This window comes from Helicoverpa armigera, chromosome 5, assembly GCF_030705265.1.
Source record: "Helicoverpa armigera isolate CAAS_96S chromosome 5, ASM3070526v1, whole genome shotgun sequence".
Taxonomy (NCBI): Eukaryota; Metazoa; Arthropoda; class Insecta; order Lepidoptera; family Noctuidae; genus Helicoverpa; species Helicoverpa armigera.
Window position 1 is genome coordinate 7846385 of NC_087124.1, and position 26983 is coordinate 7873367.

The 26983-nt window shown below is 35.1% G+C and overlaps 1 protein-coding gene across 1 annotated transcript in view; it reads right to left on the reverse strand.

Annotated features, from left to right (window-relative positions):
* The window catches only part of LOC110376043 (uncharacterized), a 58553-nt gene that overhangs the window by 13076 nt on the left and 18494 nt on the right, over window positions 1-26983 (reverse strand). Inside the window, exon 2 of the mRNA XM_021334416.3 lies at window positions 7919-8155. Within this exon, the coding sequence (XP_021190091.3) occupies window positions 7919-7994 (76 nt within the window). The 5' untranslated portion in view covers window positions 7995-8155. The remainder of the gene's footprint in view (window positions 1-7918; window positions 8156-26983) is intronic.

Genomic DNA, 26983 nt, shown 5'->3' on the forward strand with positions numbered 1-26983 from the left:
ATTAGATAACAACGGAACGTGACAGATTAGACTAACTTGGGAGTTTGGGATTTTTCAGGGTTAAATTCCCGAGTTCGAAAAAGTGTTGTAGGGGTAACGTGGTTTTTACAAAAGCGACATTCACGCAATTGTCACGAACAATGAATAATTTCATCATTATCATTTCGTGTTTATTATATTGGCCTTTATATGTATGTATATTAGTAATTGCTAATACAATACCTATATGTTGCTCGTTCCCTTCTCACTAATGAGACTAAATTGTCTAACCAAAACTGATTAGCTCATGTTCTGTCTAAGACCAAAATGTGGATCAAAAGAAGTCTATATTTAGATGTGGTGTATGGCAACTCACGCTGCTTTTAATGGTGATCCACGTTGGTTATGTTTCTAAGCAAAAATGTTTGGCAGACACATAGCCATGAAAAATTAACTCGTCTGTATGAAAACGGTCAGGATTTACGAGCCTTTTGGGACTGAATGTGTTATGTTATGGTCCCACTAATCTCACTTATCCTTTTACTCAAAATCTATGTTGGTATAGGATCTTTTTGTTTATGTTTCACACAAAATTGGCCTATTATTTTGAGTTAATTTTGCACTAAACTCAAGGTAACAACATAAATGCAAACGTGTAAGGAACATTTAACTACTATTGTAGATGTATATTTACTCTACAGAACAAAGGGGTGTATAGAATAACATACTGCCGAAAATAGGTTGAGGTTTTTTGTGATCATTTTGAACTTTCATTAGAAAAACTTTGGCCCAAAAACAACATCCATTAGAACAATAAGTTGTAATTAATATTAGGGGCGGGGTACACGCAGTAAATCGCAGGTAATTAGGCAGGCACACGCGCCGGGTAAGGCCCGGTCTGCACGTGACGTGTGCGGAAAAGGCTTAAAAGCTCTTTGTAATGCCGGCGCGGTGGCCCGATGTGTACCTCGCTTAAAGGTAAACATTTCACTTTTTTATTTCCACCGTAAAATGTTTGCATGGAATTTTTTACGACATCAAATAAAAACAGGCATTCTATATTTTGTATTTTAACAAAACACAATCGAATCTTCTAGTTTATGTCAAGAGTAACTATGTAGGTATAGGTGATAATGTTAAATGAAAGCTATAAAAATGTTAATATCCCCGTAAAGGTTACTAATTTTATAAGGTTTCATGTTTACTTAAATGATTCTGTAGGGCCAACAACATAATATAAAATTTGTAATGATAATATTACCGAAACCCCAACGTTGTAGACGATTATCCCTAACATTAGTTTCAAAAAGTGCGCTCGGAATGAAGTCGTAACGTGGAAACAGGATTAGTCCCTGCTCGGAGCTGGTGCCCGAGGCTTAGGAACTGGATCACAGTCTGACGAACTGTAATCCTTGGAGCACACAGCCCGCGCTACACGATCACAACTTTATCACTAGCGATGTCTAATATCATTTAACATTACAAGACTTCCAAGAAAATCTTCGAGCAATTTGTAAAAGTCTGCAGCCACCTATTTGTACCTTTTAGAGCTTCATTATGGGGAAATTTATCCAATTTGCTTACGTCACTGAGGCTTATACCTACTTCCCTATTAAATCGCAGAGGACGCTGGTTAATCCGTCTAAATAAATTGTAAAAAATGTGCGTACTTATTGTAGTGGATTTTGCTTCATGAAATGGTAATTCATTGTATTTACTAAGAGACAAATACAAGTATTTAAATTATCCTTCCAAACTAATTAGCATTTCAATGATGGCCAGATTAAATCTGCACGGAATTGTATGACCTCAACCTAAAATAACTTAAGCGGATATGCACCTATTCTTCTGAGGCTGTAGTTATGAATGTTTCACACTAACAGATATTCGCTATGCGGTCCCAGACGAGGCAATTACTATGCAAACTGAGCAATCTGCGCGGAACACAACGTACCGTTATTAGTTCTTGCAAATAGACCGTATGCATCTCGCGTTTTTATTATAAACTAGCGGCTCCATGTACCACGTCCTACTTTAAAACCATAAAAATTCTGCAGATGATTTCAGTTTCTTGAACCGACAAGTTTAATGGAAATCTCGTAATTATTTTAATTTTATTTTAGAGGTTATGTGTAAGCAACGTGTGAATGCTTCCTACGTGTCGAAGATCAAAATTACTATTCCGAGTTTGCTCGGCCTAAAGTAATTTGGCTGAGATAAGATCCCAAGCATAACGCCGACTCTGCCTAATATTTGCTCAAAACATCTTTTTACGAGGCAACCTTGTTAAAAACTCTCCTATCCTCATTGTATTAAAGATAATGTAAGTAACAAACAAAAAGGAAGCGCATCAAGTTTTATAGGATAGATAAAAGTTTCTCGTGAGCGAGGCAGCGGCGAAAAGTTAGTGTAATATTTAGAAGGTACACCTGCGTTGCAGCGCGTTGCGTAGTTTTAATGTTCCGTTATATTAATGTTAGTTATCCGCCTGAATTACCGGGCATGGGTTTAATGGTGCCCTAATGAAGGAAAAAGAGTATCTTATACGGAAAGGTTTAATTGCTCGGGGCCGTTCGTCTATGGAATCTTCAAAAAGTAACTATCATTAGCAAGAACTCGAGATGGGAGGGCAGTATAATTAGTGACATTAAATGCGAGTGCTCCGCTTTTCTATTTCCCGTTGCTTTCTTTTATGTGGAAAGATTTGTTTTATGTCTAGAGTAAATTATATGGCGTACGAAGGGGGAATGGTTATGGGCAATTCCTTCGTAAATTATTGTCAAAAGAACAAAGGGAATAAGTTTCAGAAGTGCACTAAAACCTTAAAACATATCGAGTTAACTTTAAAACTTCGACGAAGGCACCTACTGGACAAAATAACTTTACAATTGATAAGAAAGAGTACTATTACAGTCTAGACTGAGCAATACTTAGAACTCTGTTCTACCAATAAAGTTCGACTTCAACTATTTACTATACGAGTGTAGGTATAACTAGGGAAAGTTTATGAGTTTGTTTGTTCGTTACAATGTTGGGAAATATTGAACTGATTTGAATTTGCTTCAACTTTGAATGAAACTATCCAAACTTCATTTATTGAGAAAATGAAAAACACTTTTTTGTGATGACTATATTTTTAACAGGTTCTGTTCTAATGAAATCCTTAAATCTGTGGCTTTATTTTCATTTTAAACTTATAATAAGTAATTAGAAGTCGATGAAGTTATTAAGGTTAACATACAAGCCTCCATCTATATGTGCTTACTTCAGAACTTACGTAAAGCAAAGAATAAATCAAAAACAATTTAGAAATAATGCGAGAATAAACAAACTTGTTACAAAGTTTCCCAAATTACTGTTTCATTACATTCACACTAGCGATCACCCCCGACTGGGCTCGAACAAATATTTCGCTTTATATTTTCCGAGCCCTTTCGGAACATGACAGGTAACAGAGTGCAAAGCACAAGTAATAAGCTTGTCAAAAAATTGATATAGGTTCAATCGAGTGAAATTAGCTCGGACAGGTACACAGAACAGCGCAAATATGAATCAGAATATTTTACGAGAGTACATCGATCTTCGTAAAGACGCTATTTGCCCAAGCCTTTGATATAAAATATGCTTTCATTTTATACGAACACACAGACATCAATATTAGATGTATTGCGCCAAAGTAAATACCATCAAATTAATATTCCGTGCGCGAGGCAATTTTAGATATATGAGCAACATACGCAAAATATTTTGTTGAACATAGTATGTGTAGTATATGGCGAGGCTCCGCATTGAGCCACTTGATCCCTAATTAAGTAGGGCCCTCACGTACGCACCTCTCCAAACCTTTGAATAAGAGATGCTGGAAGCCACCATCATAGTTTTATACACCGGTGTCACATAAATAAATTGCTATAGAAACATCAATTGCGTATTGATTAAATATGATATAGAAAACAGGTAAGTATGTCATTAGGGAATTAAAAAGAAAATTAATGTCTAGCATAATTGGGGACCTTAATACGTTCGTTCGATCAAGGATTGAATAGGGTTTTATTAAAATATGTGCTTACATTTTGTGACGTTCCTAATTTTACACGAAGGGCTAACATACTTTTTCAGGTTCAAAATTAATTTAAACTGTTTGACAATAGAAAATTTAAGTTTAGACTTAGTTTTTGTTTATTTATTAGTCATACTTAATTCCAGAATACAAGATTTCAAGTAGTTTCCATCAACAGATGTTACAATTTAAAAAAAAAAAACACGAGCTTTAATTAAAAACAAGTATACAATAGAATAAATTGCCAAAAAACATTTCATTTAATCGAAAACGTGTCTGCTCCCAATATAATTTATGTCTTCAAATACCAGTCCTCTAAGAAAAGATTATAATAATAGTGAGCTCATTTAAAAATTTAATCAAAAGCTCGAACGAGTCTGGTTTCTATGTAATGTTATATAACAATATAACGTATTACAACAAAGTAGGTGGCTGTAAAGCCTCGTCCATGTTTTATGGTACATTTAAGTGCGCTGACCGAAGACTAAAAAGTCGGCAGACTGTCGGCCCGGTAGGAAAAAATATTTTTTTTTAGAAAATTGAGAATTAAATCAAAGTTTTTAGTCGGTCTGATACCGAACAAATACCTAATCGTTGTAACCTGTACACAAGATGAATGGAACATCTTCAAACTGAGCCCAGAACAACTATTGGCCGAGGAGGTCAGATAGGCAGTCGCTCCTTGTAAAGCGCTGGTACTCAGCTGAATCCGGTTAGACTAGAAGCCGACCCCAACGTAGTTGGGAAAAGGCTGGGGAGATGATGATGATCAACTATCGGCCGACTAAAAGTTTGCAGTCTGCGCGTTCTTACAAAGGTACATTTTTCTCTCAGGGTATTTAATTTACGTTATGGCAGTAACTTCAAATGAACTAGGAAATTCGTTTCATTGTCTCTGTCGTATTTTTGTATGGTCGACTCCATCACGTTTTATTGTGAATTGTTATTATCTAGTATTACGGAGAGTAATATTTTTTCTACGCTCTATTTATTCACGTCGATTTTTTGTTAAAGGCTATGTTCTTTTTTTTCTTTTCGTAATTTTAGTAACATTACTGTTTAAATTATATAACATTTCATACGAAATGTAGATGTATCAGTATGCCAGAATAATAGATAAAAGTGTTAATTGTTTCCAGCATTGAATAGAAAAACAAATAAGTGAGGAAAATGAATATAATACTCCACTTTGATATTTAATATCTTCTCAGTTAAGAAAAGTAAATGCTGACTTAGATATTATAATAACATTGACACTAAATAAATATACAATTCATAATTGATTCGCTAATTTCACTTCGCTGATATCAATTAAATGACGTCACCAATATGTTTAAACAGATTTATATTTCTAGAGAAAAAAATAATCATTGTTTTTCACTATAGCAAGAGCAATCGTGCATTTGTATCAAATATAGCAAGCCGATAACAGTAATAGCCCTCTTACGGTACGGGCTGTCGCAATTTATCGCAAACTATTCCAATACCAGGCGATCAATCGAAATTGTTTAATAGAAAAATCCAATTACACTAGGAAATCGGATATAGAATCTATTACTAGGAACTGAGTTATTATTACCTATTATTACCTTATATCCACTGGTAGTAACGTAAGGGTTATAGAAATAGACCCGGGTATATTTAGGTATATACGTGGAACCTCTTTATCTACCATAGTTGTTATATTTTATGTACGTTTTTGCTATTTAAGTACTTTTTCCCGGTTTCCTCGCGGTTTTCCCGCAGTTTCGCTCGCGTCCCGTGGAAACTACTACCCGCATCCGGATAAATATAGCCTAAAATAAGTAACTAAATGTTTCTTGTTTGTTAAATAGATGGCAAATATCGTGTAATGCTAGCTTGCTAATTAAAAAAATCTAGCCGAGGTTAGTATGAACTTGAATAAATATAGGCTGCAAAACACATGATAAATAAACTATGTCGTACCTATATTACCAAGTTTTCTTAGCAAAAGAGACAGTTTGGTAGTAGAATAATAACAAACTAAGTAGTATAATTAGAAGATATAATTTAGTGGACAAATGGATTAAGTAGGCTTAACAAACAGTCTTATCTCAAACCAGCATTTCTTCCAGTCCGGCTAACCGACAAAAAACATTAAAAACAGACAATGGTGAACTAATTGTGATGGCGATAGTAAGTTTAGATCTAAAGCAAGAATTATATAAACGTTGAAACACAAGGTAATTACATTAAGAAATTAAGGTCTTTCTAGTGAAGTTACGAAAAAATAACTTTAAGATCTACGTACCAAAGTTAAGTAACCCCAAAGTTTATACATTATATTTTAAACTACTTAGGATTTTGATTGATTGAAAAAATATTGTTTTGAAAGTCTTTATAACATGTTTTCTATCTTTCGTTTTTCGTCACATCGCTTTGTCTGACCACAATAATCGCAGTACCTACAAAGAGAATTCACGGCAAAAGCTCAAACTAATTAATATTCAATCAAACGTATTATTCGTGATTCTGCCATCAGACTGTCAGAAGTGTCCAACTTTGGCCGCTTGTCCGGAGCCGGTCTTATCGCGGGATCTCCGGCTTAAACATCAATTTCGAGAGGTTTTAACAAAACTGGGGAAACAATAGTACCGACATGGAACCCCTTTTGTCTTAATACTCTCGTTCTAACTGCATACATTTCTGTACACTTCCGAAAACATCCTTGAATATTCTCGCCAAGGTTTCTCAGACCTTACCTATTTTCATTCAACGGAAACATTAAAATCATTAACCTACATTTTAATATTTATCGAGTTCCGATTAATTTTGCTATCGAATGACTCCGTTTCATGCAAATACATGTCAATTTTAAAACGTAATTGTGTACATGCACAATTTGTTTAATTAATTGAACACGCATGCAATTAATTTGCACATTGTTAATTAAAATACCCTGAATGTCAATAGAATCGTGGTAGGCTATTGCTAAATTATTTGTGTTCTAATAAAAACTCGGGGTAAAACTAATTATTTCAATCAACTGGCAGCTGGTAACAATAATACCTACCTACATACATGTAGTTTAACAAACTATTTTACAATTGATGATACAACTCAAAAGTACCTAACATATTAACATATATTGACACACATTTCACTGCACACTGTTCAATATACTATTCATGGACGGTTTAAATTTAATGTTTTTCTGTGCAGTATTCTGTGATAAATCTATTTCAGGATAGTAAAACTTGAAGTGGATCGGCGACTGGTATTCGCGCCTCGACTATTGAATAATAAATATATAGAGCAGTTACTAGGCGCACGTGGGCGCGCGACATGCATTGTCCGCCCACGCGGCTGCACAGCTTGCAAACCCACTTTTATATCATTTTGCGCCACTTCTGACTTTATTGTCTCCTTGTTTATCTAGGTTATAAAGCCAGTATTGAGTCCGTACCTTTTCTGTGCACATACCGTGCAGCAAATGACCTTATTCTGCTTTTATCTTCTTATAAATAGATTTATTTTTCTTTGTTATATCTGTGCTGACGTTTTGATATCTAATTTTATCTTTAGAAATGTACCTACCTACTTGTTTGAAAATAATGTGTTGAGACTCATATATATATTCATATTTTATACATAGGATCAACTTCAAATTAATTTCTGAATGAATAGATTAATGCCGGAAAATGTATTTTGTGATAACCCCGGGGTATAAAATGTATTATGTATTACCCGACATGTGTGAAGGATTACCCTACATACAACATTATTGACAATGAATAGGGAATGAGCCAACTTTAATCATGCTACGTGTGTATAAGACGAGAGCTGCGTCTACCGTGCGATGTTACTTAATCTCGAACACGAGAGCTAGTTGTTTGCGCCGAAGCGATTAGTTCTTACCTTGACACTGCGTGTCTTTTATAACTAACAGCAAGAACGCCGTGATTGTAACAAATCTCCAACGTCGCCTCCCCATTGTTGTGATTAATTTTCACCGAGTCATTGATACTAACACACACACCACTAGAATGTCCACTTTAGAGTTCATCGGGAGTCTCTCGAAGTTTGGAGAAAGCCATGTTCGGCAGTGGAGAAATTAGAAGTCTTCGCTACGCCATGCCGGTAGCTCTGTCACATCTGAAACAAAGAAATTGAGTGTGACGTTATTGTTCTAACAACTTTAATGTACTTTTATTGTATCTTAATTACAAATTTCTATTTGGAAAATAGGATGTTTTATCAGCCGATCGTTAAAGAAAGTTAACATAATCAGTCATGGCACACAGTGCTCAAGTAGGTTAACAGCTTTATAAAAAGACTGTTATGCCGCACATCGTTTCAAATTCAATAGAGTTGCTGGATGTGGCTTCAACAACTTGTTTATAAACTATTTATAAACTACAAGCACGTTATTTCGTCGAAATAACAACAATTATCCATTTAACCAAAATATTCGTAAATAGATAATGGGTATAAGTTATCCACTACCTAAAACTAAGCCCATGTAATGAACAAACCCTAAAATTATTGAGTGGTATCCAATCAGTGAACCCGAGACGAGGTGTCAGGTAGCGAGCAAACTTCACAGAGAGGTCCATCGAGTGCCATTGAACTGCGATACTGTTAAAGATTATTAGAACATTGTCCAAGCCGAGCGCTGTCACGCTACTACAAAGTTTATGTGACAGCCTTCGAAACTTGAGCGGGACCGAACGTGACCACAAAGATGGTCGATATCAGCTGTCATTGCGCCGCCTTTGATGTTTTGATTTGCTTCACTTCGGTATGTTGATTCAATAGACCCTTCGAGGGGACTTGTTTGAGATGGCTTTGAACAGCGCCGCTTCTAAGACCCTGAATGTTTGGATTTACGTCATAATCAAGAAGAGGCAGTGAGTTAGTAAATTGAACGTCATTTACCGGTACCTACTGAGTAAGAAATTGTATCGACATTTCTACTAAATAAGGCGGCCTGTTTAAGCCTCATTAATGCGTTGTTTTCGTGTTGCCTTGAGTGAAACTGGTTGAAGTATAGAGGTGACAAATCGAATAAGGAGTGACAGGACGGAAAACATTCCAGCCGAGTACTCGCCTTAACGATCTGCTACCAACATTAAGAGCGTGTACGTCAACCGCGCGCCATTTGGCCTAAAATGGTACTTTTCAAACCACTGTTTCTCAGTAACTACTTGTCCTATAACTATGTTATTTTTTAATAACGCAAGGTAATTTCACTGTCTATATAGTTAATTGAACATAAATTTCAATTTGTGTAGTTTAAATACTTAAAACCCCTATAACGTAACAGATGTTTTATAAAATTCCCGTTCAGCGTCTATTTCGAAGCTTAAATTCATGTGAAAACAGTGGCAAATCTAATCATATTTATTTTTTTACTCATAGGCGAAATCCCCATGCCTATAGTTAGTTGAAAACATTTTTTGATTTAGGTCTCTATCTTTCAGAAAAAAATATTTTAACAATGTGAAAAATTGTGAATTTCAAATGCTTTTTTTACCTATCTATCTTACTTAATTTAATATAACAATTATTTAGTATAGTAATATAACTCTTTCTTTAAAACATAAACTTTATATTATAATTTAATCTCTCGTCTTTATTTTTTTATAAATTATTTAAAAACTACTATAAAACGCTGCACGCGAGTCAACTCAAACCAGACCGCCGCAAGGCTTCACAGAGAGAGGACGTGTCGCTCCGTCACATCGCGTAGGGTGAATAACCTCTGCCGTGGATACCGAGAATAGAGTACATTTCAAGCGCGACCAACAAATCTTGATACATTACTATTTTATTTAAAGCTCAATTTTGAAGCATATTTTTTTTATCGATTGAGTTGAAATTTTGTTTGAATGTTCAGTTTTAATGACAATGTATGATTCTATATCCAATATGGCGGTATACCCAAGATGGAGAAAAAAATGTTTTTAATGCATTCCTACGATATGGGTATCAAATGAAAGGGCTTGCTATGAATAACTCGAATAAATATGTGTCGCGAGTCTAAATCCAATATGGCGGACTCCTTAGGCTAGAAATCACTTATTGCAGATGTCTGTTACCAATCGAGCTATAATTTTTTTTTTTTTCATTTTGGATGTACCCAAATTTTGACTTTTGATCTCGAATAACTTTTGAAGCATATAGGATAGATAACTTAAAACTTTATTTGCAATGGTAAACCCAAGCTCTTCACCAATATTTGGCTTTCCGGCAATTGTTGTTATTTGACCACAATTTTTCGGTCTGGATGGACTGGACCATTCATATAAACAATCAATTTTTCAAATCGGTCCAGGCGTCTTTGAGAAATCGAGAACAATCAAATTGAGAACAATCACAAAACAATCTAATTGAAACCTCCTCCTTTCTTTTTTTGAAATCGGTTAAAATACAGAAACTCTTAACATTGTCATTAATCATCAGTCGACTATTTAGTACTGTTGAAAATTGTATGTAATATACAGAAAGTCCTCAAAACCAAGGTTTTCATAGGTCCCCGATTTTTTTGCAAAAGAGTGTAAGTATTAACGACTTATTTTCATGCTTTTATATTTTAGACATCCATAGACTTACACTATTTTCCCGCTATTAACTATTTACTAAATAATATATTTTTTGTTCTACCAATTTCACTCGAAAGGATCAAAATGGTTTGTGTGACTATACGTGAAGTATGATAGGCACGCACACAGCCGCGACGCTAGTCTGCGCGGTTTTTTGCGTTGAATTACCTAAAGTTGACATCGCGCGCCGAGCGTACACGCTCTTAAGAACCGGAAAATATCTATTTCCGTGTCAGAGGAGAGCGAGTGACATTGTAAATATTGTTTTTAATAAATTTTATTTATAGACTACCTTTTATTCTAGCTGCGTCTTCGTAGAATCTCTAGGGAAGTATTCAATATTGTTATATTTCCTGGTTTTCCGATCCCAATGGAAAGGTGTAAACATCCAAGATTCTGTTACCAATATTTCATATCATTTATGCATTTACAGCCTGCTTTATGCAAATAGATGTTGAATACAAGTTTTAAGCTTTATCATCCAATTATAACTAGATAGTTATCATGATATAATTTCCTAACTGTCGGACCAATGGCCGAACCGAACTATCTGCATCTGACAATGATTGTACGAGTATTATCTGGCGCACAATCTTAATGAACTATTTTAGCTATTCAATTTTAATGGCTTGGGTATTGGTGCCTTTGTTAGGAGATATTTTGTAAGCGTTCGTGTAAAACTACTATTCGGATTTTTTATAGAATTTTTACACTACATTACAAGTCGAACTTACAACATCAGGTGCTCAATGCTCAATCAGTTCAATTAACCTACGTGACTTAAAGCTTAACACTTGTCGGACATGTAATGGCGGGGTGATTAGCATCACTTCTGGTGGTTCAACATCTAGGCCCCTATTATCGGAGGTAGTGAAACGTGCCGTGACGTCATCGCGCGTCACGTACACACGCCGTACGCGGACCGACTCGTGAAAGCGGCGCGTTCCGGCTCGACGGACAGTTTCTCGCGAACACATAGACGCGCCGATGCACGGTGATGCGTTAATGTCTCTAATACTTCACGTAATAAAAATAGAAAAATAACAATAGAAAGTCGATAGCTGAGTTAATCCGCGCATTTGTGTCAAAGCATGTAATTAGAGAAGTTTTAAGTTTGAATGATTTTTGGTTTGAAGTAGCTGGCCTTTGATTCATAAGTATTCCGTATGACTAATTTCAGATATTAAAGAATATTTATGAATGAAAACTACTTAAATCCTCTGAAGCAAATAGCAAATAAATATTGCCTAATAGAGTCTATAAGACTCCGAAATTCAAAGGCCTTTAATGCTAAGACGGTTTAAGCCTTTTGAAATTTCGACAAGTCTCAACAGTCAAGGTAAAGTTGAAATGTTATAAACCTAATGGATTTGTAGATTGTAGGCGCATAACTAACTTGAAGAGGCAACTTCAATACAATGAAGTTCTAATTGCGTTTTAGGAACCTCGTTAGATCTAATATAGGTGTTAGAAATTTAACAGGAATTCCAATATCGAACTTCTTTGAAAACAAATGAAAATCAATTTAAACATTGCATCTGTAGTTAGGCATCTGTATTGAACTTGGATTGAAAAATCTTGTCGTAGGAACAAATGACTGGTCTTCAAACTCGAGTGGTTAGGGTGGCGAGAAAAACATTCTATTATCTCAGCCTTTTAAATTGTTACAATAACATTCGTCATTTTCTACAAGTTCAATTAGTCGTATAACAAACTAAATACACTCCAACAGCTCATTGCCAAATGCCAAAACAAATCTATGTCAGGGTCAAATTAATTACGCATCTACAGACTCCCTTTTAACAACGTTACTCAAACTTCTAATTCTCTGGATAATTCGGTTCCCGAATAAATTATACAAATAACAAATTCATATTTTGTTACTCGCTCAATATTCATGAATATCTGTTTCATGAATTACGAAATAATGCCGATCTGTTATGCTAATGGCTATAATAAGAAAATGATAACTTTCGTCTATGCCTACCGTACTACAGCATCGGCCTAAAAGATCATTTTAATTGGGAAGTTAGAAATTCTGTTAGCTTTAAGTTTTCTTTAGAGCTAAGTTTTTAATGAAATTATTAAGCTCGATCGACAATGACCTGACCTTTTTGATGTTCAAAAATGTTACTTTGTTACGTGTAGCTGAAATACGACCATCTTCATCATCGACGATTTTCTTTTTATAAGAAACTTTTTTATTTATCTATTCGTAATTTGAATTAATTCAAATGTAAATGAGAATGTCGTCACAAGCGTAACTCTGTCTTCAATAAGCAAACTTCGTGACGTCATTGTATCAATTTTATTGTTTGACATCATCTCGAAATTCCGTGGGCGTTATAAACTCTTTTGCAAAAAAAACGGGCACCTATGCGAAATCTTAGTTTTAAGGACTTTACGTGTATTTCAAAGGGTTTTAATGATTGTAGTATGTTTCTAGCATCAAAAAAGTTAGCCGAGCATGCGTGAGAGTGTATTCTAAATTTGAATTTTGTACAATTGCTAAGAAATTGGTTAAACCTTGTTTTGGACTTATTGCTGGCAGAAAGTTCGTCGGTGTTTTGAAAAGTTTTTGAAGTGATTTTCAGGAAAATGATAATGCAGTTTTAATTAATGATTAATGTACTTTTTTGTTAGATCAAAACATTTTTGAAAAACTATGCGTATCGGATAAAATTTTCACCTGCTCTAAATGGGCTATACTGATGTCTGAGGGCAATACTAAGAGTTTCGGTATTTTAGTGTAAAGCGTTCTATTGTTTAGATATTGTACCCACGTGTTTTAAAATATCGCTTTTTCATAAATAAACACTATTTAGAAGAGTATCAGTACCTTTGGCTGCGACAAAACCAATTTAAAGTAAGCAGTGCCGATCACAACCCGTCTCCTATCGGACTTTGACATTTAAAAAATACCAAACTTAGTGATAAATGTTAAAATTAACCACATGAAAAATGATAAGGAGGGTTAAAGCTATCTAAAAAGTCAAATTATTGCCTCGTTGAAGCTCTCGATAACTCCATAGGTATCGGGTTACTAAACGAAGATTTAGCTGAAAGGGAGTCAAGAATTCAAAATTATTGGCAAAACGTATGTTTCTTAAGAAATGAGCAGATAGCCAATTATTGTTATGATTTAAGCAGGAAAGTGCTGCAGATGCCAGAAAATCTCGGTGTAGGCAAGTTTATTTAATAAAATGTCCGTGGGATGAAAACACGCTATTTGAACGCTCAAACTCATAGATCTTCAGAGGTCTACGGAGTTTCCCAAGAGATGAGGTTGTTTAAAAATCAGTGATTACGAGACCCTAAGACCTCGTGCTCACAGTCTATGCGCTATTTTCTGTATTTTGTAGAATTTCAAGACTTTTAAAAATGTCAAAGTCCGATAGGAGGCGAGTTGTGATGGGCACTGCTTACTTTAAATTGGTTTTGTCGCAGTTCAAAGTACTGATACTCTTCTAAATAGTGCTTATTTATGAAAAAGCGATATTTTAAAACACGTGGGTACAATATCTAAACAATAGAACGCTTTACACTAAAATACCGAAACTCGTAATATTGCTCCCAATCATCAGTATAGCCCATTTAGAGCAGGTGAAAATTTTATCCGATACGCATAGTTATTCAAAAATGTTTTGATCTAACAAAAAAGTACATTAATCATTAATTAAAACTGCATTATCATTTTCCTGAAAATCACTTCAAAAACTTTTCAAAACACCGACGAACTTTCTGCCAGCAATTAGTCCAAAACAAGGTTTAACCAATTTCTTAGCAATTGTACAAAATTCAAATTTAGAATACACTCTCACGCATGCTCGGCTAACTTTTTTGATGCTAGAAATATACTACAATTATTAAAACCCTTTGAAATACACATAAAGTCCTTAAAACTAAGATTTCGCATAGGTGCCCGTTTTTTTTGCAAAAGAGTGTATTTAGCCATTTGTAATTATTATGCCGGATCTGTCTGCTTCGACGGAACATTTCGATGAGCCATCAGACTTTATCAAGGTCGCTGAGGAATTAAATTCTTTGTTTGGTCGCTCGAATTTGCATTTGCATAAAACCTTTTTAGCGTCAAACTTGGCGAGGTAAATTACTTTGTAACCATAAGATCTTATTTAAAAAAAAAAGTTTTTTAAACATAAACTTTTTACATTCCACCTTAATTATTTAAAATGAAAAGTGCTTACACCAAGAAGTTGTTGGAACTGGTTCGTTATAGCAATTTAACCTACGTAGGTAATTGCCTTCCTCAAAAGGTAAAAGAAAATTTTTAAATTGCACTCGCGACCTTTTAGCGTAAGATATTAAATGTTGATGTATAAATCCACGTTGATATGGTCTGTTCCCACTCGCTCCACAAAATCCTTCCCAACGGGACCAAAGCGATACAAAATTTTGAAAAAAAAAGTAGGTTCATAAGATTTTTATGTTGCTGACAATACACAAAATCTTTCGGAGCCATGTGGAAGGAGTTAGAAGATATATTTTAATGTGGAAGAAATGTATGAAAACTTTGCTTACAGAAAACAATAGGTTTGGAGTAAATGGGAACAAGCCTGTGAAATTTCATTGACAGTTTGTTTAACTGTCGATTTACTAAAATTTTGGAACGTGTTATACGTAAGTTAATTGCATACGTTGTTGTAAAGCGCTCTCGCATGCAAATGTTGAGTCCGAGCGTGTCTGAGGCAGGCTTAAATTGCCCCTATTGTGTGCATTTGCGAATTCTGTACAAAACTTTTTCCTAACAAACATCAAAGATTTCACCCAGAAGATTACTTAATCAGAATATACATAAGTGTTTGTAATAGGTTTACAGGATTTTATTTAAGCTTTCATAATATTTTCTATCTACTTAAAATCTTTAAATAAGTCGTGGTGGCCTAGTGGCTAAAGCACCAACCTCTCATGTATGAGTGTGTGGGTTCGATTCCAGGTCAGGCAAGTACCAATGCAACTTTTCTAAGTTTAAGGTGAAGTAAAATATTGGGACGTGTTATACGTAAGTTAATTGCATGTATTGTTGTAAAGCGCTCTCGCATGCAAATGTTGAGTCCGAGCGTGTCTGAGGCAGGCTTAAATTGCCCCTATTGTGTGGTACTGTGCGTTTGTATTACGACACATTCTCACGGCCGCGCGACCCGCGACGCATTGCTGGCGCGTATGTTTAGCGCTTAGAACATACATATTTGGCTTTTAGTGTTAATGGGTGGATAAAATGCTGTCTTAAGTATTTTAATTTTTGAATAAAATCTGATGTTAAATGCATGCTGAGGTCAGTGATAATAATCAGTACGTTTTTAATATTGTTTTAAATGAAAATAAAGGTGTTACAAAATATAGCGAGTTAAGTATGAAAACAACATTTTAGTAAACCTCCTTGGAAAAAAAAAGATAACTTGGTTAAAATTAAACTAGTCTAGATATAGCTTCATAATTATATTTGCATCGGAAACGTTTATAATTCACAAAGTTCCAAATAAACATTTCATACCATGGACATCTTCATCAAAATAATTCTCACAGCGAGAACCCCACATACTTCTCAATGGAACCGTTACATAATACATAACAATATCGAACTAAACCCGCGGTCACAAAGGACGCTTGAGGTCAACCCTGCACTGCTACAAGGTGCAATTCGGTGCTAACAGCTCCCTGAAGGTCTATTTGACACTTAATACACATATACTCGTAAATAAATCACGATTGTCACATAAAATTGGTATATATTATACACCCGAAGTGATAAATGTTTAACGCCAGTGGCCTCTGTACTTTATTGGTGATAAAAACAATATATTTCAATTATATTTTTTAAGGTTCTGTTATTTTCGTGCGCCTTGAAAAATCGTTATTTGCTATATGTCATTCAGGTTTCATTCAATGCTTCATCTTAAGTAAATAATCATGATTCTTAATTTTTCTAAACGACCCTTTAAAAAGCTTCTTCAATATAATTCGTAAAGTTAATTTTTTGTTAACCGTTAATCATCTTATATTTTTATAAAGTAGGTAATCTAATTAACAATTAATTACCTTTTTTCTCGGAGCCCTAAAATACTTCAGCTATTAAAACTAAAAGCATTCAGCACATTTAGTGAGTTTTTATAATAATTGGTTTATAGAGGTTCCCGCGCCCAGATTTATCAACGACTCGCCCCACTTTCAAGGGTTACATCGAGTGGCCTATTTCGTGAAACTTGTCTGAATCTTCAAATGTCAATAGCGCGTCTTTGTTTGTATTCGGTACAAAACTTTTTCGTAACAAGCATCAAAAGATTTGACCCCGATGATTACTTAATCAGAATACTGTGTATAAAAGTATAAATGTTTGTTATAGGTGTGCAGGGTCTTATTTGAGTTTCTATGATATTTTCTATTTACTTAGTCAAGAAGATTCTTTCAAACCAGTTCGTGCTTATAAGAATTGTAGATAAGATGTGAAGTAACATAGTTTTAAAGCTAATCAAAATATGTTATCTATCTGTCTTCAATATTATATAAGGCATATGCTAAATCGCAGCCTAATCACGGATGCTGCATAATTAATAAGCTGCGAGAAATTATAAAAGCAGTGTCTATTATTGATTATGCGCTAATTTCTATGCTAATGAAAGATATACTAACGCTTCAGTAGTTTGTATTCTCATTTAAATTACAAGTAAATTGGGAGCGTTGAGCTCAAGGAAATAGACTCTTAAATGGTTTTCAAAGTAAACTGGCCTCAAAGACAGTTTTGAGCGTCAAGCGAGCGAAAAGCTTACGTGCATTAGGCAAATTCTCTGAAAGGAATTTGAGTACTTAAATGCTCCCTCGGCTCTATTACATTGTATAAACGAGAGCTCATAACAGTCTCTTATAAAAACAGCAGTAATGTGCCGAGACGCGAATGTTGTGACGAATGTGAATTAAGTATGAATCAGATTAATTCCCGGCGAGTTCGTTACATCGCGGACGACCCCTCCACCCTCCTAGTAAATTAGTATTCTTTCATCGTAGCGCGGACCTCCACTAATTCAAGCCACTATCCACACGGCCATTGAAATTCAGTATAATCCTTACTAATATTATAGTGTAAAAGTAGTACTAATATTATAATGTAATGGGAAAGTAGATCTCTGTGTGTCTGTCTGTCCCCTTTTTTGCCAAAACCGCAATTACACAAACTGTCTAGACCCTGAAGAAGGACATATTACGACTAGGGAGTTGCTTTTTATACGCGGCTAGAACCCGGGGAACAGCTAGTATAACTATAAACTAATATTTTCGTAATATTATTCCCTCGTCTAGACATCTCCTAGTTTTAATAGCTCGCGCATATGCTACCAGTCTGTTCAAGAGAAGGATCAAATTCAACCTTTGCCAGGTCATCGCAACTGGCTGTAATGAAAACTGTGATTAATGGCTTGAAAAAATACACTTATCTCTGGACGTCAGCCGAAGCCCGGGCTTGCGTCGGCTTCAGATAAACCCTTGTTGATAGCATGGAACTGTTAGCTTTTACTCTTTATTTAATTATCAAGTTTCTACGAGAAGTTTAGCAGATAGCCGAGGTGTCTGCAGCCGTTTGCTTGATATTTCTCTCACAGATCAACTTTATTACTGTTTTATCGTTCATCATTTTTACATCTGACTGCGCTTGTTTCTTCGCAGCATAATATTTCAATAATCTCCCGTATCGCAGCGCCGCGGAATATTTTACACATGACTGGTTTTATCCGTCGAAGAATGAAATGCTGCCCCAATTTTATAATTTTTCTCAATATTAAATTACAATATTTCATAACTGTGGCCAAGTATCGCAACGTGGCACGTTTCAAAGCACACGGACACACATAACTGGAGCGTAATAAATTCTCGCTTTTGAAGTAACGCCAATCATATTATTTCACAGGCGAGCACCACAGTAACTGGTGCGGCCCGATAATGTTCGTTACTCAATGGGATTACTTTCTGGGATCGAACTGATTGAGCGCGATCACCTCGGCCGCGAATCAATCACGTTTTACACTTTAACCCTTTTGTAATTAAGTCCAAAATAAATTGGCAGTGTACAAAAATTGGCCAGTTCATTTGGCAAGCGCATGCTTTCAAATTCGAGTATTGACGTGAACGCCTGCCAAGTTTGGAGTGGTCAAGTATCTGACCGAGTTTTATTAACGTGTACTGAATTTGCTAGCAGTATTTTGCTAGAATTACTTCATGTGTGCATTGCAATAACTGAATATTCGTCGATGGAACATACATTCCCTTATGTACCTAACCTAAATAAATATTCCAATTAAATCAACTAAAGTCTGATGATAGTAAACTTCGGCTGCTAATAACTCATATCGAAACACTCGAAATTCATAAGATATGCCGTTTTGAGGATTATCATTATTTAAAACTACATGATCCAAGCATGAAAATTCTTTCATGGCCAAAAAAAATCTACACATAATTTTTTTTCTAGACCAAGATTTTGCAATATGTCTTTGACAAAGCAGAGGAAGACTTTCTAAGATGCTATCCACCAATCATGTCAAAGCATTGAAGACTTAACGCTAACACTATTTTGACAAACCCAGAAACCGTGATCACGTAACGAGACGAGCTCAAAACTGTTTATGTAATTACATCTTTAATGCAATCATAATCGCTGATTATACACGAGAAGCGCCGAAATAACATGTAATTTGGATGCAAAACTATTAACCTTGTTCCACGTTATCTGACTAGGAACCTGGGTGTCTCAACATTACAATGGCACCATACATCACCGAATCATTAAGGCAGCTAACGCAACGCTTATTACTTATTACTCAATGTGTTGTTTGGCATGTCTGGAGCCGGTGCAGCCGGTTCGCAACCTTGTGCCCCCCTCCCCCCTCCCTCCTCTCTGCCGACCCCCTCCTTCCACCGCCCTCGATTCACTTTCACTAGCTCGGCTACTCGGGCCAATGATTCGGCCTCCCTCGGCCTTCCTCGGCTGTCTTCGGTATTTCTGTGTACGTAGAATTTGAATAACAAAAATGTTTCCTTGTGGCGGCTTCGTGGTTTCGCAAGAATTTGTTTGTATGGATCCACGTTTTCAATGACGCGAAATGCGGACTCTTTTGTCTTGAGGTCGCTTCTCAAACGGATAGGTTTTAGAAAAGATTTAGGAGATAGATACTTTTGTCCATATTGTTGCCAAAAGAAACCATGTGAAGTACGTGAAAGCGGTTTGAGACCAATAATTTTACTTTCATTAGGAGGTTTTGCTATCATCAATCATCTGCTATTGCGTATACAAATGGCTATCATTATAAATTCTAAATAACAAATTCCATTGAAGATTCCTCACTTCCTATGACAATTCAAAACTAACTATGTATCACTAAACCAATCAGCTAAACGTTTCAACCTTACCTTTTTAATCAATCAGGAAGACTACAAAATTAGCAATTGACTAAACGAACCTAACTATATCCCACATAAAAAACAATTTTACCATTTTTGACAAGAATTTAAAAAAAGAACGGCCTTACTGCGGATGTGACGTCACATAAACTGCGTAAAGGTTAATCTAGTAATCGGCCTAGGTACATTAATTCAACATATAAAGAAAATAAAGTAATTGAAACGCAATGATTGTAAGCAATACTTCATGTACGCGTATTAAATGTTCTGATGACTAACGCGTTGATGTCTTTTGAATGACTTGATGTTACGACATTATCTTCGTGTTTATGTGCATTTCATGTGAATAATTTTTACGCAATTCTATTTCTATTTTACTTTCTGGTCCATGGTTTCTCGTCGTAGAATGTACGCATTATTTAATTTGATTACAAATTCATCCTTAACGGAATAAACATAAAACCACAAACATCCTAAATAGTTTAAAAGTCGAGAAAGACATATTGACACTAGCCGGTCTTCGAACTTGCATACATGTACAGTGCCTAGCTTAAGAACCAAAGATCATTACAGCGTGCTACTGATTTATTCAAAACCAAATATGTTATACAATTTTAGTATTTACATAAATGCACACAAATAATGAGTATTAATTAATTCACAAACAGATAATAGCGGTTCATACATTTTAAACTTTTGTTACATTGCATATAACTAGAATAGAAAATATCAATTAAATATAATTACCATTTAACATCAATATCAATTAAAATTTAATGTACATGTTTTTGTAACTTATTTTAAAGTGCAAAGTGTAACAAAAAAGCAAGATGGCTGCAAGGACCGGTTTATGCAAATATGAGTTGAACACCATCGAGGTGCGGAAGACAGAATGAATGTCACTTGATCACCTTCAGACAAACCTACTTTATAGGACGTCATATGAACATGCTCATGTATATTTATGTACTCACATATATGTGTGTATGTACAGTCAACTTCAGGTCAGTGGTAAAAGTTTTATAGGAAAATCGTACTTATTACTATTTAGTTAAGGTACATGACAGTTACCACTGATGTGCGGTTGACTGTACCTAGAAACATGACATTTAGCGATATGTTGTATGAACGTGATAGTTATTAATTTATCTTTGAGTTAAAATTACTAAATGTTTATTCGAAATACATCTTCGATCATATCGTCGCTTACCATTATGGGAGATAGTGGTCAAACGCGAGGCTATAGATATTAAAAAAAAAACGCTACGGGGATTTTCATGTATCCGCAGAGTGACCTAGGTATAGAGGTTTAGTCATTCGTAAATCGGTTTAAGAATAATTCCCCAATTCCTATCCTGAGAATAAGAAACACATTGTAAAAATTTTCACACAAAAACATATTTTTCCACTAGCCTCTTTCATATGCCGTAAATTTCTGGCGTATAAAGGATTTATACAAAACATAATTGACAAATAAACCGTCGGAGTTAACACATAATTTATGGAATATTCGAAATTAAATAAGTAATCTGCCAACATTTCGCTAACATCAAAAAACAAACAAAAATACCATATACCTAAGTTCTAACATCAATACAGGAACTGTTCAAAAAGAATGACGCTATACACGGAATATTTTCACGCGGCCATACAATGAAATGGGAATTGGGCGATGACGTCACGCGGCCGGTTCTGCAACGTCCTTGCGAGGCGGACCCTCGCGGAAACCAATATAACAAGAGCAAAACAACCGCGTCTTCGGTTATAAGTGCTCGTGATGTTAATAAAAATATGTTGTTTGGCTGTGTCGGTTAAACTTTGGCATTTGTGAAAACTAAAATTATATTACTGTAGGTGTTTCTCGCGGTTTCACCCGTGTTTCTTACCGTATGTTATAAAACCCGGATAAAATATAGCCTGTGTTACTTGGGAGCAGTGTAACTTCTCAACAGTGGAATAATTTTTCAAATCGGTTCAGTAGTTTCGGAGCCTTTAGAGCACAAAAAAAAACTGTCTTATACATGTAAAAATAGCTGGTGGATATGTCGGACTTAGACAGTCATGAAAACTATAACTATATTAAATAGCCTAAAGCTAATATGTGTTGTTAATATGTATAACAATTTCAGACACCCCTTGAACCTTTCTCATCCAGTACCGCCCAGTCAAACTTTAAAGACTCCATCTAAACTAAATTGTATCAGAGCGTGCAAACGACAGCTACTCAATTAACTCAGCAACCAAGTTTATTCGACCATCGGCTTAGGGACTAATATTTGCAAATTGTGTATAACGTCAAAAGGCAAATTTTATCATTATCCAATACACAACAGGGATCGTTGTAACATACATGCCACTTTCGTCCTTATAGTCCTAATAATAAATACTATAATAGCGCAGGCATTGAAGTGGTAGCTACAAGAGTTGGCAGCTGTACAGGATTTCGGCGAACCTCGTTTGTTTAACGAAATCACGTCGCGATAACTGCGAATATCGACCATCGAGCTGTTATTACCACAAATTATATAAATGTACGCAGAGTTATCAAATTAACGGTTCCCTCCTCCAATTAGTGGAATAACCTCAGCAATACTGGAATCCATTCATTGAATTCACTTCAATATGAAAGGTGGCGCCCATTCAGTGTTGCCACGCTCTGTTCTCTAGGCTTTTGATCGAGCTAACTCACGTAACGATTTTGATTCATCTTTTAACAACGAACCAATTAATTTTAAGAATACAAAATCCTGTTAATAGGCTTTACGGAATATTATTTATGCGCGGGATTAAGACAAACGAAAATAAATGAAATTTTGAAATTAATTTAGTATATTTCTTGTATAAAAAGAAAAAAATCTACCAACTACGTTGCAAAAGTTAATTAATAAGTCAAATAATCAATAGGAGCTGTAATTAAAAAAGTATACTGATCAAAGTCGGAGCCGTAAGTAATAAATTAGGGACAAAGTCATAACATTAAAAGGGAATGCATTTAATGTTACAACTTAGCATTATTCTTGATGAGTTTCGCTGAATCTATTACGATTTCAGAGCCTTCTTGATCCCTCTAATGAAATCTGCAAAGAACATTATCTCAGCAATTTATTACGACTTGAATATTAGCTAAGTTTTAGAGTTATAGCACCGCATAAGAAACTTTTATATCCGCCTCGGCAACTCGCTGTCGGCGACGAAAATCGTTATAAATCTTTTACCATTTCTCCGACAGCGTCGAAAATATTTCTTGCTAAATTCGTCGGGTAGCTTGCGCGAAAAACGTTTAACTTGCTAACTTTAAATATAGAATAGGTAACCGTCGCTTACTAACCAGCAAATGATATTACAGCGCTTTCAATTGTTACGAAGTCAGCAGCTTTGTAAATCAATTATCTCGTAGGTTCATTACTTAACATTTAAATGTAACGCCTACCTGTATCTGATTCTGATTTGAAAGTTTTATGCGATTTCCTTATTATACAATAAAACCAACACAATTGTTTTGTTATAGCTAATGAAAAGGCAAGTGTAGTGAATTTCATAATGGCAGTAGGCTCGATTAAAACCTGCACTGACGATGTAACTCCACGCTTTCGCTACGTTATTTGCTTCGATAAATATTTGGGAAAACAATAAGAGATAAAAACAGCGGCTCGAATTTATGGTGCAAACATTTTTGTGAGAAAAACTTTTATCTGGGTACCATTCTATATTTTGACAAACAGCTTGTTATGTATTGTAAATTTTCTTTATTTGTTGCTTTTTTATGAAAAGTATGTAAGTAAAAAAGAACAGCAATATGCTAAAATTATAGGAAGGAAGGATTAACAGCCTTCAGCTTTATAAACAATTAAGACCCAATATTTGCTAACTAAAACATGTTCCTCATTGTTTTTTTAATCTAGCCTATTATATAGCGATTAGATGCAAATGTTCTGTGTCAATAAAATCAGAATGTTATAAAAAAGGTGAGGTCATGCCTAGATATCACGGCGCGGGCGACCTTGTTGTGTCGGAGCAGGAATTTCTATAACAAAGAATAAGTGTATCACCTATCACTACTCCTGCTTAAATAAGGACAAAGAGACTGATAAAAAACGCGTTTTATTTTTACTTATGTTTGCATAGTTTACTTGGGCCATAATAATAAAAATATAATGGTATATCCACTTGTAACTCATCGAGATATAAAAGTTCAATATTGTCTTTCTACCGTTAATAAAAGTTTATGTATGGTGAAGAAAGGTTCATAAACCCAAGCATTTCTGAAAAAGGTTCTTTAGTTCTTGAAAATTCACTTCAACACAAATGTGTTTGTTCAGAATTTTATGACCGAAATGTGCGAAATAACTCAAGGGTCGCCGAGTCTTAAAATGTTGCGTATTTATGTAACCGTCCTCGGTTTGAAAGGCCTATGAAGGGAGTACGCTTTTTCCCTCTTGATCTGCATGAACCCATCAACGAGAACAACAAACAAATACAGAGAGGCTTCGTAAAAGCCGTCACATAAATACCTCGCTTGTGTTTTACATTCCTTCGCTTCCCGGATGCAATCGATCTTGTACGCGCGTGAATGCCGTTTTATTCTTAGCTATTTTTTTAGTTGGTGAAATTGTTAAGGCCAATACACTTAACGAATGTTACGCTTTTATATACTCTGAATTATTTCAGAGAGAAAAGTTCAAAGTAATTTAGGAATTATTCGCAATTCGTGATACGAATTTAATATATGGCGCCGTGGTTTGATAGTTGGATAGACCAGTAAATCATCTCCAAAGAATCTATCACAGATAATTACGCCATAGACATAACACACCTTCGCTACCAAATATTGACACGAAAATGAAAAATAAAACTGTGACAATGATAAAACACTCAGAGTGGGTCGCAATCCCGAACCTTGAGGCGTCCATTTATAAGAAAATATCTACAACATTTCTGTTATTTTTACAAGTAAATCCTGCCAATAAAGCCCAGTTTTATACAAGTTTGGTGTTCAAATGACCCTTTACTCAATTTATGTTTCGATAGAAGTATTTGTAGAATGTAAAAGGTTTTATAAAGTATTTTTCTGCTCGCAACTGTCCGTAAAACTTCGCCTAGAACTTTCGATTATTTTGTAAATATTTGAGTCACTTTGCGGCCGACCCGCCCCAGGCTTCGGCGGCTCAAACCTTTTTAGTAATTCTGAATACAACACAGGCATTTTGACGGAGTGTGTACCTACCTGACAACGGCCGCGGAAATGTGACGAGACATTACGAATAAAAATCTCTACCTGCGTATTGAAAGGTATATTCTTTTGTGTATTATTTTGAGGGCGTACAAGAAAAGTATTGTTTCGATTTTGCTGACGTGTTAGAAAAACAAATCTGTGTCGCTGTATCTTTATGCTGCAGTTTGATTTTATCTGGATGTTTATAAGTTGGAACATTATCTAGAACGTTACGCAAGACTAGATCTCGACGAAAAACTAAACCAATCAAATGATTTCAAATCTAAGCCTGCGACAACATTTTTAGGTTCGAGTATAGATCTACAATATCTCTTTAAGTGTTACAGTTTCTATTTGAAAGGAAATTAGGTATTTCGTTTTCTAAAATTTTCACCATTACTTTCAGATTGTCTGGTAACAAACTAACTAGTTTGGTACTGCTACAATATAATTATATATTAAACGTAATGCAACTGGTACAGCGGGTGAAATACCCCTTGAAGCAAAACGCTTTCTATTTAAACACTGTGATACTGATAAACACATATTTTCTAGAAAAAACAAGACGCTAGAACGACTTGTAAAGTATCCGTTTAGTTTATTTTACTTCATAGATAAGACAGAAGGTTTACTTAATATTTCTAATAGTAACATTGTGAGCCAGTGTGAGGTGTGCCCCAATTAAGTTAATAATATAACCTTAGCCACCTTCCGATTAGATCTTAATGATAAGCAAACAATGTTATGTCGAGCGAAGGATAGGAGAATTACTTATTAACATGAAATTGATGCCAAAATTAGGCGTAACCATTTGACATTGAAATTACAGAACTTTGGCTTTATTTTAAAGTTATTGCAAAATTACGATTAGGTAGATACTAATTGTCATAGACACTTCAAGTTCAGAGCCTTTTTATATATTTTAATTTAAATAGAATTTAAGTATTTTAGGCGTAATTACTTGACATTTAAAGGACGATGGGCGTTTTGGTACCCTGTCGAACAGTGTTGATTCTAGTACCATTGCGTAGGTCTTGGCAAGGCAAAAAATGTTTACTATGACGACTAGTCCCAAATCCTTGTCCATTTCGCGTGACATCGACTAATAGAATGTGTAATTTTCATCAATCATCAACGTAGATGTAGTTCTTAAATCCAACTGGATTTAATAAAAACTGGTAAAGTAACAAAAAAATGAACAGGAATTTGGCTTTCTTAGAATGTTTGCCTGCCGACTGCTTTAAAAAAAGGCTGTGCAAACCTTTGCAGTTCACGCAGAACTAGCTTATGTATGGACTTTCGATAGTGTGGTACTTAGGATATGCCAAGATATGAAGGCTTTACTGCACCTGCATTATTCTTAAATAACGTAATTTTTTATAACAATAATATTTTAACTATACAATGATCTTCTGATGGAAAATCCGTTGTAAACTAGTCATAATCAGTTTTAGGGAGACATAGTTTTCTTTATGTTTTGTTAATAATGTGTTTAAAATAATATGTTTCTTTTTCTTGTCGTGTGTTGTATTATTAACATCCACCATATTAGCAGCCAGCATCAGTCTTATCATTAAGGTTGAAAAGTCAGGAGACGATGTTAACATAGTACATATTACGACTCAATCTTGCTTCTCAAGAGGTGCTGAGATAATGATCAATTTCTTCTTAAAAAAAGATGAATAGAAAGGTTTTGAACTTTTGTCAAATCAGATGACGATTGTGTTTCCGTAGTATGACTCCATAGTCTATTACAACATT